General features: G+C 43.5%; 1 protein-coding gene across 2 annotated transcripts in view; it reads left to right on the top strand.

The window, feature by feature from the left end:
* Positions 1-13,517, top strand: part of RTN1 (reticulon 1) — a 123,349-nt gene extending 109,832 nt beyond the window's left edge. For both annotated transcript variants that reach the window (XM_005506354.4, XM_065063239.1), the window contains 6 exons: positions 8,246-8,453; positions 9,436-9,574; positions 10,472-10,541; positions 10,927-10,973; positions 11,063-11,121; positions 12,719-13,517. In XM_005506354.4, the coding sequence (XP_005506411.3) occupies positions 8,246-8,453; positions 9,436-9,574; positions 10,472-10,541; positions 10,927-10,973; positions 11,063-11,121; positions 12,719-12,761 (566 nt within the window). In that variant the 3' untranslated portion in view covers positions 12,762-13,517. The remainder of the gene's footprint in view (positions 1-8,245; positions 8,454-9,435; positions 9,575-10,471; positions 10,542-10,926; positions 10,974-11,062; positions 11,122-12,718) is intronic.
* The last annotated feature ends 5,433 nt before the right edge of the window (positions 13,518-18,950 follow it).

The raw sequence follows: 18,950 nt of genomic DNA, 5'->3' as shown, positions 1-18,950 counted from the left end.
CTTTCACTCTTTTCAGCAGCTAAAGATCTGTCCTAGTGGTTGGTTTTTATGTTAGACCTTGGTAGAGCTAAAATCTTGGAACCAAATCATCATGTGGTGTAACCAATTTAGCTAATTGTGTCACAAAACTACACTAACTTATGAGGAATTGGCTTCCCAATTTCACAGTTGATTTCCTGTGAAATTTGAATGAAATTTGTCATATTTTTTCCCCTTTCAGATTTGCTATCCTTTTTTTTTTGTTGTTGATTCTGCAGAAATTGTATCGATCCTTCTTCAAGCATATTTCTGTTAATGGGGATACAACTGCAAGATCAATAGCTTAAAGTTGGAGTACAACCTCTCTTAGATGAGCTTCACGCTGCTTGACTACCAACCATTCCAATGAACACTTTGATCTCGGTGGTATCAAAAAATCAGTGAGATTTCAATAGCTCTGCCAAAATGTGCTTCGCACACCTGCTGTGCCATATCTGAATGTAAATTATTTTTTAATTTTCTTTGAAGAATAGGTGGAAAATATATTTCATTGCCAGAACAAGGAGAAAATTCCCCCAAAGTAAGATTATTTTAAGGTATTCCCTGAGAAGTAATTGAAACTCTAGCAAGAGGGCGATGATGGGGCAACAGCTGAAGGCAGCTTTGGAGGGCTGCTTTTGCCTTCATTTGGTCTTTGGGAAGTGAGTTTTAGGGAAGTTTTTTTGATATCAGAAGGGACACTCTCTCCACGTTATTTTTAATTCTCATAAATAACACAGTTCTGAGCCATTCACTTTGAAAACCTGCCAATTTTTAAATATTTGGACATAATTAAGAAGGGTCCAGGTCTGTCATTTTGGTCCAGGAGCATCTCAGGAAAATCGTAACATATTCAAGGCCAGGCTGGACGGGGCTCTGAGCAACCTGAGCTGGTGAAGATGTCCCTGCTCATGGCAGGGGTGGCACTGGGTGAGCTTGGAAGGTCCCTTCCAACCCAAACCATTCTGTGATTCTATGATTCTGTGTGCATTAAGGGACTGCATTCAGGAACTCTCCTTGGTCTCTTTGGTTCCTGCTCACTTAAGTCAAAAGCAATAACATCCTCCATAGAACCTGGCCAAGGCAGGTAGTGATATGGTTTGACGAGCAGGAGGTGTGTGGTGGAGGCTTTCTCCTGCTTAAATCTTGGTCTTAAAGCATCTCTCATGTGAAAATTATAACAACCACCATTAATTAATTAATTATAATTATGATTATGCTTATAATAATAATAATAATGATAATAATAATAAAATAATAATAATTAATCATAATATACTGCAATAGATTTGTGTGCAGCACAGTTGTAGGGCTGATTTTTTTATTGCCAATCCTCTTCTGTCTACCCAAGCCCATTCTGGTGCCTCACAGGAGGAAATCAATCAGTAATCTTTTGCTCACATCTTGATCCTATAAATGGAGTAGGATTTAACCTGGGGGGTGTCCTATATCAAGATTTTCCTTTTTCCTGGTCTTATTCCTGCTCCACTTCTCTTTTCATCAGGGTTTTGGGAGCAACAGTCTGAACTTTCAGATTGAGTCTTGGATGATAGAGTTATAAAGCTGAATTGATGCCAGGAAGTTAATGGACAAAGTGTGTACAAGAGGTAGAAGTATGGAGAGATCCCTCAAGGCTGGAGATAAAGTATAAGGAGAGTTGCCTCATGAAACAGCACAGATATTCTGTCTTGGCTCTGCTGTTAATCACAGCAGTCTCTTGAAGGCATCAAACTGCTCATTAAATGGTGTATCCATCTGTACTCCATTTGAATCAGATCTGTTGTGGAGAGGGCAGCAATGGTCACATTGGATCCTTCACTGGAGTGAAGAGGGAAGGGTTGGTCCTGCAGTTTGTGGTTAAAGCTGCAAACCGGAATTCGAGTGTGAGCCATATTTACTTCTATTCAAAGACCTACAGATCTGTTGCATCTGTTGTCAAATATTGTTGCAACAATGCTTCTTAAATTAGGTTTTCTGGTATTTTCACACCCAGTAGGTCTGAGAAATTACTTATGAAGTAATTTATATTTATGAAGTTATAATATTATACTATATACAGGATTAAAGGCTGTGCATAGACAAGTTTTTCTCACTTCTCATTAATACTTATATTACATAGGGAATGAAGCTGTACAACCCATTGATTTTACCTCCTAAGTACGCCCAGTGGGACCTTCATTGTGGGGCGGGCAGCCTGATCACATCCAAGGCTGTTATTAGTATGCTGAAGAGCATATAACCTTTTATTTGATCATTAAGGCCCATGGGCCTCATTTGAAGGCTGGATACAAGGATTTTGCACACACTTCTTACTAACTTTCATGTAAATGCTGCTTGATGCATCTTCATTTTTCATACAGTTGTTGCAGTAGAGGAAAAACTTACGAAGTCAGAAGAAGGGGTTTTCAGAGGAAGGGAGGGAGAAGCCGTGGAAGATATGAATTGTGCAGTCTGTGCTCAGTTGATCTTAATGAATTTTCTTCTTAAAATGCTTTCTTTGAGACATACAATGGAAAAATCCCCATTTCTCTTACAAAGGTTTTTTTTAAAGACATAACCACGCAGGAGTCTGAAAGCGTGAGGACATTTTAGCTACAAGTTGGTTTGGATCCTCTGTTCTCCCTCTTGGATCTCTGCTCAGCAGCCTTGGGCTGCAGATGCACCACATCATAGTCCTCCTGGGGACCACCTAAACCACCAGAACCCAGTCCTCATGTTTCCACCAGGTTCCAAGGAGAATGGATGCAGGAGCATCACTACTTGGTCCACTGCAGCCATCTCAAGTTGTTCACCCCTCACCTCCAGAGCTGCCCTTTCCAGCACCCACGTCTGTCTTCTGGCTTTTCTTGATGCCAAATATTGAGGAGCAGAAACATTTTCTGCTGAAAACCGTGATGAGAGCTGGGAGAGCTTTCAGGCACTGTACTCAGGAGCAGTTCCTCGCTGGCACAAGCATTGCATGCTGCTGCTGTTACTTCTATTTGTCAGTTTACTTTTAGCTTGCCTCACAAACATGGGTATTTACCAGCTACTCACATTAACAAGTGGTTGCTTGTACCACAGAGTTCACCTTTGTGCGTCGTTAGTCTGGGGGTTGGACCCAAATGGAGAACTCACATCAGTTTAATGAGATGAAATCATAACATGAAGCATCGTTGAATCACCGATGTGGCACCCTTGAAAACCTTTTCTTTCGAACAGAAGGCTACTTGAGTAACATTTTACAAGTTTTGCTGTCAGTTAAAAGACACAGGCAGGGGTTACTTTCAGATAAATGGCTCATCAGACACGCTTCTCCAGAGAAATTCTTCAAAGGTAGTTGCAGTGACCTGCAGCACTGCTGGCTTAGAGATGTCTCGCAAGTCCTCCTTAATAAATACAAATACTTTTGAGTCTGAGGCAGTTCTGGCAAAACCCAGAGTCCTTTTATGCCTCCACAAATGAGCCAGAGCTCTGGTGTGTTGTACTGGACAGAGCGCAAAGTGAACGACACTGCTTCCCTCCTCCAGGAGGCTAAAGGGAGATCGCAGAAAGCTACAGCTGAACAGCTTCTGCATCTTAATGGGCATGGTCAGGATTTTAGAGTTGGGATTTTCGAAACAAAATTAACCCCAACCTCAGTGAATCTGAGGCTGATTTCGGTGCCTGTTTTTGCAAAACCCTGTTTGCAAATCCCAGCTGCAAACTTTAGGTGGTCTGAAGTTGGCACTTGGGCTCTCCGAAGTGTATCTTAGCCGGGCAGGCTGACCCACTGCCCAATTTCATGCACGTCACATATCGACAGGCTCACGTGGCACCAGCCTCCTGCTTCATGCATATTCAGCCTGCGTTGCTCAGAATCATGCCATTGTGTGGGTCTGGGCTGTGCTGTGCACACACACACACTGTCTGCAGCACACACAGTGCTTGCAGAACCCTTCCCCACACCAGGACCTTCTATTCTTTCCCTGTAGACTGACCCAAGCATGTAATTATTATGTCATTAACTCATGCCATGAGGGATCCCCTCTCCCCTAATTTATGTGCGGGATGCTGTACCCACGTAAGAGCCAGACTTGATATCTGTCTTAGCATCAACGTCATCCCCAGATGCTGGGGAGGCTGGTCTGAGCCTGGGGGTTGTCTCCTTGGCACGTGAAGGAAGGGGTGCAGGCAGCTACTCTTCCTCAAAGGCTCAGACCACCATTTACATTTTCTGACCTGTTGAAGGGCAATAAACCCATGGGTTCAGTGAGTGTTTGAGGGAGCTTTTTGCCATCTTAATCAGTTTTATAATAATATGAGATTAAACTTAAAACAGACATGTAAGTGTGGTGGACAACCTCATCTTTCATTTTAATTCCCGTTCAGATTAAAAAATGGGTGTGTAGGGGGTTTGAGTACCCAGTCCTGGATTCACCTGATGGTGAAGGAGCAGATTTCTCATGGTTTTGCCCCTTGGTATCTATCTACAATAACAGACACTGATGTGACAGGCATGTTTTCTCTGGTGTAAATGTTTACAGGAGAAAACAGCACCCTGAGGAAGCCAGGCAAAGGATCCCAGCTAGCAGATCCTGCACCCAGTTCGTGTCTGACTGCTTTTAGGGGAGATTTGTTTATGTAAGGAAATGCAGGACAAAAATAAGGTAAAACCTTTTGAAGTGACTGAAGCTGCAACTGAAGGACCAAAAATGGCTCTGACGCATAGCTCAGGTGTTTTCAGCAGCATTTAATTTCCAGGGGAACTGATACAGCTCAAACCCTTGAGGCCTGTTGGCAAAAACAAAAAGTGCTTTCTCTGGGAAAGCCCACAGACTGTGGCTGGACCCCACAAGTCTCCACTGACTTCTGGCTCTGAAGTCTCCCCCTTCTCTGCTCGAGGGGTCTGCTCTGTGGTTTGGCTCATCTCCTTCTCCCTAGGGGAGGAGGAGAAGGCAGATTTGGTTCCTGCCCTGAAAATCCTCACTCATAGAACCTAACTGACCTGCTGGAGGCTGTGGGTGGAGGGGCTGTGTTTCAAGGCTGGACCTGGGCACTGGGACAACTGTGTAAAGATCATTCAACTCGTATCTCCCTCCTCTGTGCTGAGGTTTGTCCACCTAGCAGTTGGCACACATTTTTTTCCATGCACATGGGAATATTTGCCTTCAGGTCTAAAAAAGACAGGATTCCTCTCTCCCAGGTCTCATTTGGCTGGTGAAAGAGGCCAGCTGCCTCTTCACCTCCTCTCTCGTGCGTGGACATGTCTCCAGAACTGTGTCATTTGGCCTCTGCCCATCTCGTTCTGGGTTATGTCAGGTCTTTCGTTACCTGATACAACTCAGTAAATATCTCAGTCATTTTGTGGCAGTAAGGGGTAACCTTTAGTGTATACACATACCTCGTCAAGTTTGTCTTGAGTCATTCAGCATCTTCCTTGCTGAGGGGAATGAGAAAATGCAGTTTGGCATCTCTCTGCCTGAGACTACCGCACACTTCCAGTTTGCAGGAATATGAGGCAGAAGATACTGGAAAGGATGAGACTGGGCTCAGTTGTTCATTTCAGGTCTTATCATCAATTGGCACTAACTCAGAAAACTCTACTGAAGTGGGCTTTTGCATTTCTTTGCTCAGCTCTCATTTGTTTGCTGATCTACCATCTACATCCCAAGTAGTGTTTTCCCCTGGTGCGTGGCCTTTTTCATCAGCAGATAATGTTCCACGTACAGCATCCCGAGCCAGCACACCTGTGCTCATTTCACTTAACGTGAGGGTATTGTGTGATAGAAAATGTACATATCTCATTGAGCGAGATTTTCATAAATTTCCAATACTGTCCTCTGACAGTGGAATTTTTAAGCATAAGAATGATTGGTCTGTGAATAATACCTCCTGTCCAAATGCTCGCTGGTGACAGCATGCCAGTTGCTGTGCTGCACTGCAGAATTTTGCAGTGCCTTGACTGAAAAAGGATATGGAAAATAGTGAAAACTGCACATTTGTGTTCTGGATGCCCTTTTGTAAGGATGGTTTGCGAGTTGCTCACTCCAGCACCTCAAAACAAGTAATTTGTGGAGATTCAGCTTCCTGCATCAATACAGCTGTGTCTGACACTAAACTCCCCGGGACAGGTGCATGCTCTGACAGCCTCATAACTGCATTTCAGAGCATTTCCTAGTCCATGGTCCTGGGTTTCTGCATGAAAGAGACTTGGGCATGTGTCTGGAAAGACTCTGGCCTGGTCCCTGGGTTGTAAAGTCAGCACTCAGGACCCCAGCATGTACCACCAAGATCCCCATCTCTTGGCTTTCATGGAGTCATAGAATCATAGAATCCCAGGTTGGGATGGGCCACAAGGATCATCTGGTCCAACCTTTCTTGGCAAAAGCACGGTCTAGACAAGATGGCCCAGCACCCTGTCCAGATGCATCTTAGAAGTGTCCAGTGTTGGGGAATCCACCACTTCCCTGGGGAGATGATTCCAGTGGCTGATTGTTCTCATGGTGAAAAATTCCCCTATTGTGTCCAGGCAGAATCTTCCCAGGAGTTATTTGTACCCATTACCCCTTGTCTTTCCCATGGGACTCCTTGTAAAAAGGGAGTTTCCATCTTTGTAGCCACCCTTTAAATGCTGGAACATGGTGACAAGGTCTCCCCTAAGCCTTCTTTTCTCCAGACTGAACAAACCCGCTTCTCTCAGCCTTGACTCTTACATCAGCCTTCCCAGTCCTTTGACCATATTTGTGGTCTTTCTCTGCACCCTCTCCAGCCTGTCCACACATTTTTTGTATAGTGGGGACCAACACTGAACTCAGTCCATAGATCTGTTCACAGGTGAAGAGCTGAACACCGACACTATAAATATGAAAGTTATTATACTGTGTATATTGATGGAAAATATAGTAGGATGTGAGTGTTGCATGAAGAGAAAAGAGCTCAGTCATACAACAGCAATTTTTGCATTCAAGCCCATCACTTTGAAAAGCAGTGCTAATATGTGTAATAGTAATGAGTAATATAGCTCATTGACTCAAGGCAAACATTCTGTGGTGACTCACAATTTTTGGAGATTAGATGATAAGAACTACCAGGCTGGATTAATTTTGTTTCTTTTTGTATTTGTGAGATTTTTTTTTGGACAGATTGCAGTTTTTCTGAATTTACTCTTTGTTCAGAATGATTTGACAAGCGGCATCTATGAAACCTGTTTGGCTGGTGGTGTGTTCAAGCTGTTCATGAGGACTCGTGCAGTGTGTGAAATGAGAGCTGTTTTGTTTAGATTGTCATGAGCATGTTCTTTAGCTGGATGAAGAATCAGGGTAAAGAAATTATGGTCGCCTTTGTGGACTGAATATACAGAAACAAAATTTCACAAAATTTTGCTTTTATAGTGGCTACTACTGATGGTAAAATTGCTTGCTGGAGGGGTTGTAATTAACTACATAACACTGTCAAAATTAACTGCATAACAAATGTAAAAATATATTGATTGAAAATGATTTTCTGCACTTGCTTTGTTCTAAATAACACCTCCCATGGATCTAGACAAGGAAAGTTATTGAACAAGCAGAAAAGGGGTTTTTTTTAGTTTCTCTGATATGGTTGTATTTGCAGTAGCAAAAGAGATTTATTCTGTATTTTAAGGTCCCATCTGAAAAACGGTTTCCTACTCATGTACCTGTTAAGCAGTGGTAAAACCAGTCTTTTCCTTTCTCAAAGCTTAAGAAATAACAAAAACCTATTGTCAAATCTTTGAGTGGGAACTTGGTCTATTGTGGCTAACCCAAACTTTCTCATTCATTTATCAACAACCAACATTTGAAAATACTTTGATCAAGCATTTGGACTTGTAGCCAAACAATAAAATAAAATAAAATACTCCAGTTTGAAGAGTAGCTAAATGCAAATTAGGGTAAAAACATCCATACAGCCCTAGCAACAACACGAACCCCAGCTTGCTTTTGTCTTGCTGCTGTAAGGGACCCACCACACTGCAGCTGGAGATCTTCATCCATCTTCTCTAACCCAGACACAGATGCATGAAATACCAGGATTTCAAGTAGGTCATCAGTTGTCATTTCCTCAGTGTGTTGCTGAAATGACTTCAGTGCTTCTGTTGAGGAGTTCCTGTCGATGCTGATGTGAGCAGGAGCATCAGTCCTCCCTCCACCCTCCTGCAAGAACTTTGAGCATCGCAGCGGCCATGGTGACCATCCTCGATGCCCTTCCAGCTCCTGCCTTTAACATGTTGGTCTTCTCTCTCCAGCTATCGACCTGTTGTACTGGCGTGACATCAAGCAGACAGGGATCATGTTCGGCAGCCTCCTCTTGCTGCTCTTCTCCCTGACCCAGTTCAGCGTCGTCAGCGTTGTGGCTTACCTGGCCCTCGCCGGCCTCTCGGCCACCATTAGCTTCAGAATCTACAAATCGGTCCTACAGGCTGTGCAGAAGACGGACGAGGGCCACCCCTTCAAGTGAGTGATTTGCAGTCATGGCCAGGAGCCGTTTATCTTGTGAAGGATCCGTTCCCAGTGGCAATTCATGTTGCTTTTATACTGGATAAAATTCTTTTCTTGTTCATAACAGGGGAAATAATTTTTTTCTGTTGCCCAGTGTCTCAAGAGCTGTAAGGGTCTATTGGCTCAGATCCTGGGGAGAAAAAAAATAAATAAAAAAAGAAAACAACACAAAAGCCATCGTCCTCTGAGATGTGGGTGTTTTCTTCCTGAAGTTCAAAAGATCCAGAAAATTTTAAGCAAACACAGAGAGAATTTCATTAGAGCTACTGATAACACAGTACCTCTGCAAGCAGGAAGGGTATTGTTTCTGGGCACACTCTTCTGAGCGTAGAGGGAAACTATTTATATCTTTTCTCCAGCGCTGCTTGGCTGCGATGTGACAATCCATCGCCCCAGGGGCTGGTGCCGGTGCCAATGTTGGTGCCCTCCCCACCCTCCTCGGGGTGGTTTGCTCCAGGACAGCAGCCATCCCTTCTCCTCTGCTGTGCCAACAAGTTGGTAAACCAGGTCACAGATCCGACCTGGTTTGCAAACACACATACGGAACAAAAGTCTCGTTGGGGTGCTGCTCCTTCTGTTCGACTTGAGCAGCAGTGTTGCATGGAAGGTTGTGGGGAACCCTCGCCCCCCCAGCTGGGATTGGTATCCCCATTCTCACGGAGTGAAGAGAGAGATCCCGTCAAGACCAGGCTCTGCATGGGGAGAGGGCAAGGCTGGAGGCAAACAGCCCTGCTTCAGCCTCCCATTGCCTGAGGAGATGGGTCACGCAAGGCAAAGACATTGTCTGGTGGCTCTGTGCCTTCAGGAAGGGGGACACATTGCTCCAGCACAAAGAAATTAGGTCAGGGGAGGAGGGAGTGATGGGGCAGATGGGCACGAGCATGAACGGCAGGTGAACCTGCCCGGGTTTGTAACTGGACCTGTGTTTTTATGGCAGAGCCTACTTGGAGATGGAAATGAATCTTTCACAGGACCAGATTCAGAAATACACAGACTGTCTCCAGCTATACGTCAACAGCACAGTCAAAGAGCTGAGGAGACTCTTTCTCGTTCAGGACCTCGTGGATTCTTTAAAAGTAGGGTTGCTTTAAATATTTTTAACCCATCTCTAGAGGATCAGTCTACATTTCAAAGTGCTGCTTCCCATATTGACGGTGCCATCATAAAACCTAGTTTTGTATAGCGTCGAATAGACAAGCTGCTCTCCTTTTTAATTTACAAACTGCTTGTTTCCAGCAGTTTAGAAGTTTGGCAAAGTGCTTTTGAATGTATTGATCTGTAATACAGGAATTATAAAAGTTGTAGGACCAGCTTAGCACCACTGTAGTTCTAGAAGCATCTCTGTGTCATGCTTTCTATGACTTTGCCACAAAATGGTGTATTCCCTGCTAATACTTGTGTTAATTTGGATTTCCTCTAGTGGTGGCATTTCCTGCTATGGAGGAAGGTCTTTTTTCCCTCCCTGCTGGGGTGTTTATTTTCAGCCTTACGCTCTGGTAGATGTCCTTCAGAGCAAAGGAAAGGTCATTGAGAGAGAAGACTTTAGGGTTAGACTCCTAAATTACTAAAGAGTTTCAGAAAAACGTACCCATCTCCCAGCCTCGAGAGCTTTCAGTCATGGGGGTTATCACTGTGGGGCTGCCATTAACCTGTGTGGGATGATGACCCCTGCCATCATTACAATGGGATGCAGAAATCTGCCTATGCCATGCTCAATGCAGACCCCTAAATGTATGCAATTAAGCTCTAAATATACATGAAAGCTCAGCTAAGAGGGTTAGAATCAGTGAACAGCATAATGGAGAATGGGGTTTATACACCCAGAAAAAGTATCTAGTTCCTAATGTGTCTTACTTAACAAGGCCCCTTACACATTAAAAAAGGCTAATGTGCTATTATCTTAGCTAGTTAAGTGCACTAATTTCTTCTTATGCTGGCACCGGAGATGATGTAATGATCAGTCTTTAATTTAGTTTGCAGTACTAATGTGGCTGCTGACTTACGTGGGAGCCCTCTTCAATGGCCTGACTCTTCTGATAATGGGTAAAAATCAACATTTCTTTTAAAATCTATTTTTAACTTTAACTCCCTCGTGGTATCTACTTAGACAAAACAGCCTATCCTCATTGTGCCTTCCCCACAGTTAAACCATCAACTTTTATTTTCCTTTCCACTAAATATTCGTTATTCCCATTACACTGTCCCTCCTGCTAGAACTAATTTGTGTTTCGTGGTTTTGCAGCTACTGGTCCCAGAGCAATGGGAAATTCCATATTTGGGAGGTTTGAGCAAAGTTCATTTTTAATACAAAGATCCCTGGTGGATCAGCTGACCGGGTGGCATGATACGTGTTTGTCACAGAAGTAGGTCTCTTCTCTGGAGGGATCTGGTGGGCAGGAATCTAACAGTGTGCTCTTTTTCTCCTCAGCTGTGGTGTCAATGTTTACTCTCCCCGTTGTATATGACAAGTACCAGGTAAGTCTGTCCGCATGGTGTGGTCAGGTTTCTGGGTGGTTCTGCCTTGTCGATACCTGATTGACTTGATCTCCTTTTGCTCTTTGCAGGCACAGATTGATCAATACTTGGGACTGGTCCGGACCCACATAAACACTGTTGTGGCAAAGTGAGTTCAGCAGCAGACTGGACCAAAAGTCTTGCTGTGAGGTTGTGGTGCACTGGGGGTGGCTACGAGCTGGGTGGTCTTGAGGTGCCCTGTGGTCTTCTCCCCCACTCATGGCATGGAATCATAGAATCATTTTGGTTGGAAGAGACCCTTAAGATCATCGAGTCCAACCATTAACCTAACTCGGGCACTAACCCATGTCCCTAAGAACCTCATCTACATGTCTTATAAACCCCTCCAGGGATGGTGACTCCACCACTGCCATGGGCAGCCTGTTCCAGTACTTAACCCTTTCTTTGAAGAATTTTTTCCTAATATCCAATCTGAACCTCCTCTGATACAACTTGAGGTCATTTCCTCTTATCATGTCACTCCATACTTTTACCTGGCCAAGACAAACCAGAGGAATATGTTAACTCCCTTCCCCACTGGCCACCCCCAGCCTGGGTTTTTGCATTCAGGGACTGTGTCCTTTAAAGTTAATAACACCACTAGTGAATAAAGCGGGAATTAGAACACTACCCTGTTACAGAAAGAAAATACCTGGAAGCACCATGGTCTTGAGTGTCTCAGGCCACCATGGAACGTGCAGAAGACCTGGATGAAATTTTTGATGCAGTCTGCTCTAGTTCCTAATGCGTTACCTATATCACGAGCTTTTGTTGGGTCTCTAAGGGCACAGCGAGGGTCTAAACATAGTTCTCGATGCTTGAGAATTACTGAAGCAGGATGGCTGGACTGGAAGGTAGATCCATACATCTCAGCAGTTTATATCTCTGGCTTTGCAAAAGTTGACTGAATTACATGTATCCAATGGAAAGTGAGGTACAGGGAGCGAGTGACCCACAAGGAGATGCTGAGGAAACTGGGTTTGTGTGGTGAGTAGGGAGCTAAGGAGCATCTCACAGCAACCGATCAGTACTTGATGGGAAGTTACAAGATGATTGAGCCAAACACTTCTGAATAGTGGCAGATGTTATAACCAGGTAAATCCAGCTTAGGAGGTTGATGTTGGACATCAGGAAAAACTTCTTCACTAAGAGATTAGGACAGCACTGGAGCAGGCTACATGGGGAGGTACCAGAACCTCCTTCCTTGGAGGTTTTCAAGATGCAGCAAGACAAAGCTGTGGCCAACCTGATCTAGCATTGGTGATAGTCCTGCCTCAGGTAGGAGTTTGATTCAAAGACTTCCAGGAGTCCTTTCCAGCCAGTATTTCTGTGATTTGACAAAACACTTAGACTTGGGTGGGATGAAAAGTCTGTACTCAAAATTCTTTCTTTAAACTTCATTCCTGGCTTCCAATACACCATAGATCATTGTAGGATAATGAAGTTGGGGAGCATATCGCTGGGCATCTCCCACGGTTACATGAACCATCAAAACCTGGGCCATTTATGACTAGGGGCCTGTGAGAACACACAGATGGGCATCACCGCTCTTCCTCATTAGTGTCCAATCCACTTGTTGAAACAACACACCAAACACAAGCTAAAGAGAAGGTTGTCCCTGGCTAAGATTCCAAGCGGGGATCTGCTAGGATGGAATAGCAGCTTGACCTTATAATCCTTCTTTTTTTTTTCTTCTTTATTTCTAGGATTCAAGCTAAAATCCCAGGTGCTAAGAGAAAGGCAGAGTAAAGCAGACATCAAAAATTCGTCGACTATAGTAGTGAATAATGGGGAAATCTGGAGTGAAACAATTCTGTTCTTACACTTTACTGCAAACTTATTGTTCTTATTTTCTCGACACCATAATATTAGAAACATAAAATTCGGAAGCAGTGCTTTTCCCCTGCTGCTTCTGCACTTAGAATATTTGCAATCACTTGTGTCAAGCACTAAAGTATAGTAAAGAGAAAAGTGTACTAGATGTGGTTTTTTGTGTTGCTTATAAAGTGCATGATGGTGAGAGCCTAAATAATATTGACCTTTTTTTATTTTATTTTTTTAGTGTTTTTCCTTCTTCTATTGGCATTGCTTCTATAACTTTTAATGTTACACGTGGCTAGGGGCTTTCCTGCTTAGCGCACCGATGCAATAGTTAAAATTGCTTCTACGTCACTGGGTTGCTGGTTGGATTCATCTTTATTAACTATATAGAATTGTAGACTGATGTTTTAGTGTTTTCCAGCACAAATAAAATGAACAGTAATCGGTACTTATGGTAATCAGTTTTGTATAACTCAAAAAGGTGAAAAGAAAACCCAGTACTTTTGTCGTAAGGGATTGACAGGCTGATTTACATGTATGGTAACTGGAAAGTTACAGCATGTTAAATTTATTACAATTTGTATTACATTCTCTGTAGTTCCTAATTGACTTAATTATGGACTCTGAATATTTGCACTTATGTACTTGATACCGAATGCAGAAATAAATGTTACTAAATGTAAATGTAATGTTTTCTCTCTGTCTCACCTCTCATGATCCACACATGCTTCACCCTTATAAAATGGTAAAGTCCAACAACCAGATCGCCTGTAGTACGTAGCTCATCCATCAGTTTCACATCTTGATGAGGAAAGAACAGAAATAAAAGAAAGATCTTTGCACATAGTTTGGTTTTTTGGTTGGTGTTGTTAGCAGATAAGAGGAACGTGAATAATTGTGTTTTCCTCCATTTGCACCTTGTGCAAATCATAAGCAACACACTATGGGAGGGGTCGACACAACACAAAGGACTTTTTAGTTTCCTTATCTTCATGTTACTCTCATATCCAAAGCTGTTCTTTGAAATCTGTTTTAAACCTTGGGACTGATACTGAACTCAGAGGTTTGGAACTGAATTAAACCTTTACTCTCCATCAAAGGTGAAGGCTTTTAAACGTTGGCATTTGCTGTTCGTGGACCATCAGGCAGGAGAAACAGCTGTTGAACATTATCTAAAGTGCTTCAAAACAAACAATCAGTTTAGTGCTGAATGATTTACCCATTTGTGGAACACACCCATGAAAAATCTTTATTGTACAAAAATAAAAAGAAAAGTGAACATAAAAACATTTTCAGCCAAATCAAAGTTTTTCTCTTTTTCTATCACGAAAGTTCTTATACAGAACTTACTATTTTCTATGAACATCTAGATCCTTACGCACTTATCCCAACTTTCTGAATTGAAGTCATTCCTTAGATGAATTAATTTAATTTGCCTTCATCTCACTTTCCCATGGACATGGTGACCTCTGTCCTAGGTCAGGCTACAGTTCAGTTTGGCTGTGTATAAACATACAACCCAAATGCACATGAGGGTTGGTAGAAACAATGGTGTGTCTGTGGGCTAGTTAATTCTTACGAGGAGTCTCAAATACCCTTATTTTAATTTAATATTTATATTTAAACATTTTTCTTTGCTCTTATTTAAAAATACTAGACTGTCTTTTAAATGTCACCTGTAGCTAGATATGAACACTTTTTCCCAATGAAAAACAGAGTGCCTCAATATGATATATGTTGCTTTTGATCAATTGGAATGTTTTTTTTAGGGTGTGCAGCTTGCAGCCAGGAGTTAAAATGCAACACCTACCTCCAGCATTAGCTGCCTCTTACACGTTCCTACGAGTGCATTCAAATGGCCAGTGTACTCCCCGTATCTCTGAGGCAGACAGCACAGCCCGTGTGGGTGTCCTTGAGGACAAAGGCTGGTCTTCAGAGCTTTCATTACCTACCAGATGAGTACGTGGGTCCAATGGGCTAATTTTGAAAATGTGCACATTTAATGTTGCATCCCACTGGTTCCATAAACGTGTTCTTTCCCAGCATCAGCAATGCGGTTATATCCAAGAGCAGCCTTTTGCAATGCCAAGCCCTAAGCAGGATAAAAAGGCTCCATCTCCCATATACTTGGAAATCACATGAAAGAAAACCTTGTGGCAGAGTCCAAATACTCTGAAGAGCCTAAACCAATAGAGACCAAGACTCGCATTCTTGTCTCCTCTAGCATCCCCCTTTCTCACAACCCACAGCCCTCCACTCATTTCCTTGACCATACCCCCTCACACCCCTCTCTCCAACCCATACCCTTCTCTCTTTTCTCACATCCCACCATTCCAACCCAGCTCCCAAACTTCCTTGCAGTCACACTGACTTTCCATGTACTTGGCAGTCACAACCTGCAAGTAGGCAAGTGCTGCTGAGCAGCTGAGATGGGTTAACGTGGGTGGAACCAATTTGGAAGACCACACTGGGACGTACCTGAAGCAGAGGTGTTCAGCCAGGGCTTGGATTGCTTGTGCTGCCCATGGCCACCATCACCTTACTGGGGTGACAGCAGCACTGTGATACCTTTGAACATGGAAGCTTGGAGAAAGCCATCATGCCCAACGCTCCATAAGTCTTGTTTGCAAACCTCTGGTAGCTCATGGTCCTGCTATACAGCTTGCAATACCAGAGCCCTGTGCAGATAGGGAGTGAAAGCTTGTGGTGCCTTTGGTGTTCCCTGATAAGTCTCGTTCACAGAGACACACCATGGAGAGGGGTTATACCTTCGTCTTTTTTGGTTTTCAAAAACTGAGGAAAAAAAGAACCAACACTGAGCTCTATGTTTTAAAATATTTTAGTGTGATTACAGTAGATGGCTGAAGATACCACAATGACTTGCACCCACGGATGAGCTGCATTCTGAGGTAAACAAGCTGTAAAGCCCTTTTGTTTCTGGTCTTCATTTGCATTCAAAGTGAAGAGCAGCTGTAGACAAGCTTGACTGGTGAAAGCCGCAAACTCATGACGTTTTCTAACAGGTGAAACCTGGGAAGCAGCTCACACAGCCTGGGTAAAACAGTGGAGGAGAGAAGGGCATCACACTTACATTTTGTCTTCAGATGTTCCTTGCCAGAGGAACCTGTACATCACTTTGGGAGTCAGATTGTCCCCCTAGTTCAAAGGCTGCTTTAACAAGACATACAAGTGGGTGGATGTTTTGAAGACCCACATAGCTGAGGGAGGTTTTTCAGGTGGTTGGAGTTCGGTGTGTGCTATATACCTTGCCCAAGGAGTATCTCTCATGCTCTATCTCTGGGTAGTTTGAGATATTGATATTCCCTTTCTGGAGAGGAATATGAGATGTTTCTAAGGTGGGTGTTTCAGCTGTGAGGCTTCTTTAGATACGAGGACAGGTCTGGATGAGGCATTTCCATGGCTGAGAACTGGCTGGCTAGTGTAAAGAAACTGTGTTTTGAACTGCTTGACGTGGTGCTGCCTTCCAAGGAAAATAACAGGTCTGCCTGCTGAGCTTACCTTCAAAAGCCAGCCCAAGTGGCTGTGCTAGTTTGAACTGAAACCAGTTTAAATCTGGCTTGGGGGTATGAAATCAGGAGTGGTGTGCTGGCAGGAGAAAAAAAATTGTTAGAATCTCTACAACTACAAATGTGTCTTTTTTAGGCTGTAGGACTTTAAAATATCTTCTTTGTGGTTTCACCTGTACCTCCCAGAAACTTTATAAACTTTTTCTTAAACTACTGCCTGTTAAGGAGAGGTTCAATAGTTACTGAAGAGCTCTGTCAATGTTTTATGTCACTTGAATATTTGTCTATGTACCTTGGAATGAATAATCCATTGCTAGTTTGATGTGGAGTGTGAATACTTTCTAACATTGTTGGGTTTGATTCTCTGTGTTTCAATGCTTTGGTAGTATTTCACTCTTCTTCTAGGCTATGTATTTGCCTCCGAGTTTACTGATCTCTTTTATGCTTCCTCTACTCTTTAATATTAATCTAGTGAGAGTAGGGTCATAAAACACATTAGTGTCAGGAAAGCCCTGGAACGAGGAGGAGATAAGAACGATTCTGTGAGCAGCTAATCCAGTTAAAGAGAGTCCATCTTCTTCCTGATAGCTTTTGCTCTCTCCCTGCACGCTCTCAGATGTCAGCTGGCTCCCATCCCTGTCCCGGTGGGTTATGAGTCAGTCAGCTATAAGCTTATCAACTGTTCCTTCTCCATATGGGCACAGGGAAATATGTGGCAAGCCCATGTGTTTGTAAACACCAAGTGTGATGTATTTCTTCCTGGCTCTTCCTAATATATTATTTTCTCAGGCCTGGAATTAAAAGATGCTCCATCAGTGAACCTGCACGTGAACTTCCCGGGAAGTCAGGAATCACTGGAGTGATGCTGCTGGTTTAAGGAACCTGGTAGGACTGGCTGGCACATGCAGCTCCTGCAGGACATATGGTATTTGGATAAGGGTGAGACTTGTCTGCTGATAAGAGTCGATAGTTGCATTGCCTGAAAACAGAAGGAGGAATGGTCTCTGCTTATTTCTGCCAGGCTTTCTTACTGCTCAGCACCTTCACAGGAGAGAGTGACGAAACCTTGTTCTCTGCCACAGTAGGGGAAAGATACTGAGAATGGATGATCCTTCTCTACAGGTGTGCAGAGAAATGGGATTTGACTGTAAGTAGGTACGTGGGCTTGATCTGCTTCTCTCTTACCTGAACTGTTTGTTTCCTTGTCTTTGGTGTTCGCTCATGCGTGAACAGTCAGATCACCATCTGTTGGTGCTCTCCTCTGGTTGGCATCTAAGCCAAGTAACCGTGGGCTAGTAAGTCAGATGCCTGTGACTTGCCAGTTCTACAGCTCTACTTCTTTCTTTGTATGAGTAGCTGTTATTGGGGGAGGATGAGCTCTATAGAACCAGGAAGAGCACCCAGGCCCCATGAACCTGATGTGCTGGGGAGGTTTAGATTGGACATTAGGAGAAGGTTCTTCACCCAGAGGGTGCTGGACACTGGAAACAGGCTCCCCAAGGAGGTGTCACGGCCCCAAGCCTGACAGTGTTTAAGAAGAGACTGGAGAACACCCTCAGACACATGGTGTGAACTGTGGTGTTGTCCTGTGCAGGGACAGGAGCTGGACTCGATGATCCTTGTGGGTCCCTTCCACCTCAAAGCATCTATGATTCTGTGACCACACCTGCAGTTCCCCAAGAAAGAGGGCTAAATCTACACCTGTGCCAGTTGTATAATCTGTGGGACATCACCCTGTGTGTGTGCGCAGCAAGGTAAAGCTACCCGAGCAGGCAGGTGTGTGGGGAGATGGTTCTGGTTTAGCACTCTAGCAAGTCACTGCTGATTGGGATGTGTCCATCTCTGCACTGCCCATGTTCTCGTCTTCCCTTTCACTCCTGCTCTGCCTGGGCCAAAATGCTGGGAGATGCTGCAAGGACCAGGATCAAAATACGAGGATGGGACAGAGCTGCAGAAGTGGTCTATCTAAGAAAACCAAAAGACAAAGTAGCCCTGTGCTGACACGTTAGACTCATTTCTCATGTTCACTATATATCAAAGTGATTCAGCCTTGAGGTTGCAATTTATGTCTCCTCGTGGCTCTTTTTCTCTAAGTTGAAAAAATTATTCAGTCAAATGAAGGTAATTATCATTCACATTCACAGCAAGGCCTCTCTCTATATATTTCCCTTTATGAGGGAGCTGTAAAGAGGATATTAATTACGTTTTTACTACTTCTGTACAACCTTCCAATTCAGCTAAGGTGATGTAAAGTAGCCCAGTCCAGTCCCAAAATGTCTATCATGTTTTATAGATGTGACCAAAAAAAAAACCCAAAAGTAACATCCAGGCAATGGAGTGACTTGAATAGGAGATGTCTTTACACAAAATATTCTTCATTTGCCAAGTTAGACATGAAACCTAATTTCATCTCTCCTAATTCCACAGATGCTGGCCTGGAGAAACTGCCATGCACGCAGTTAGTAGCCTGTTACACTGAGTGAAGAAGTATCACCTTTAGCACGGGCTAAGTGTGATCACTGAACAGTTACGAGCAGAACATCAACTTAACTTGTCACTTATCAGCAAATTTACAGCACGAAGCCGTGGG

Source organism: Columba livia, chromosome 5, assembly GCF_036013475.1.
Source record: "Columba livia isolate bColLiv1 breed racing homer chromosome 5, bColLiv1.pat.W.v2, whole genome shotgun sequence".
NCBI lineage: Eukaryota > Metazoa > Chordata > Aves > Columbiformes > Columbidae > Columba > Columba livia.
Note: the sequence above shows the minus strand (reverse complement) of the source record. Positions and strands in the feature narration are given on the sequence as shown.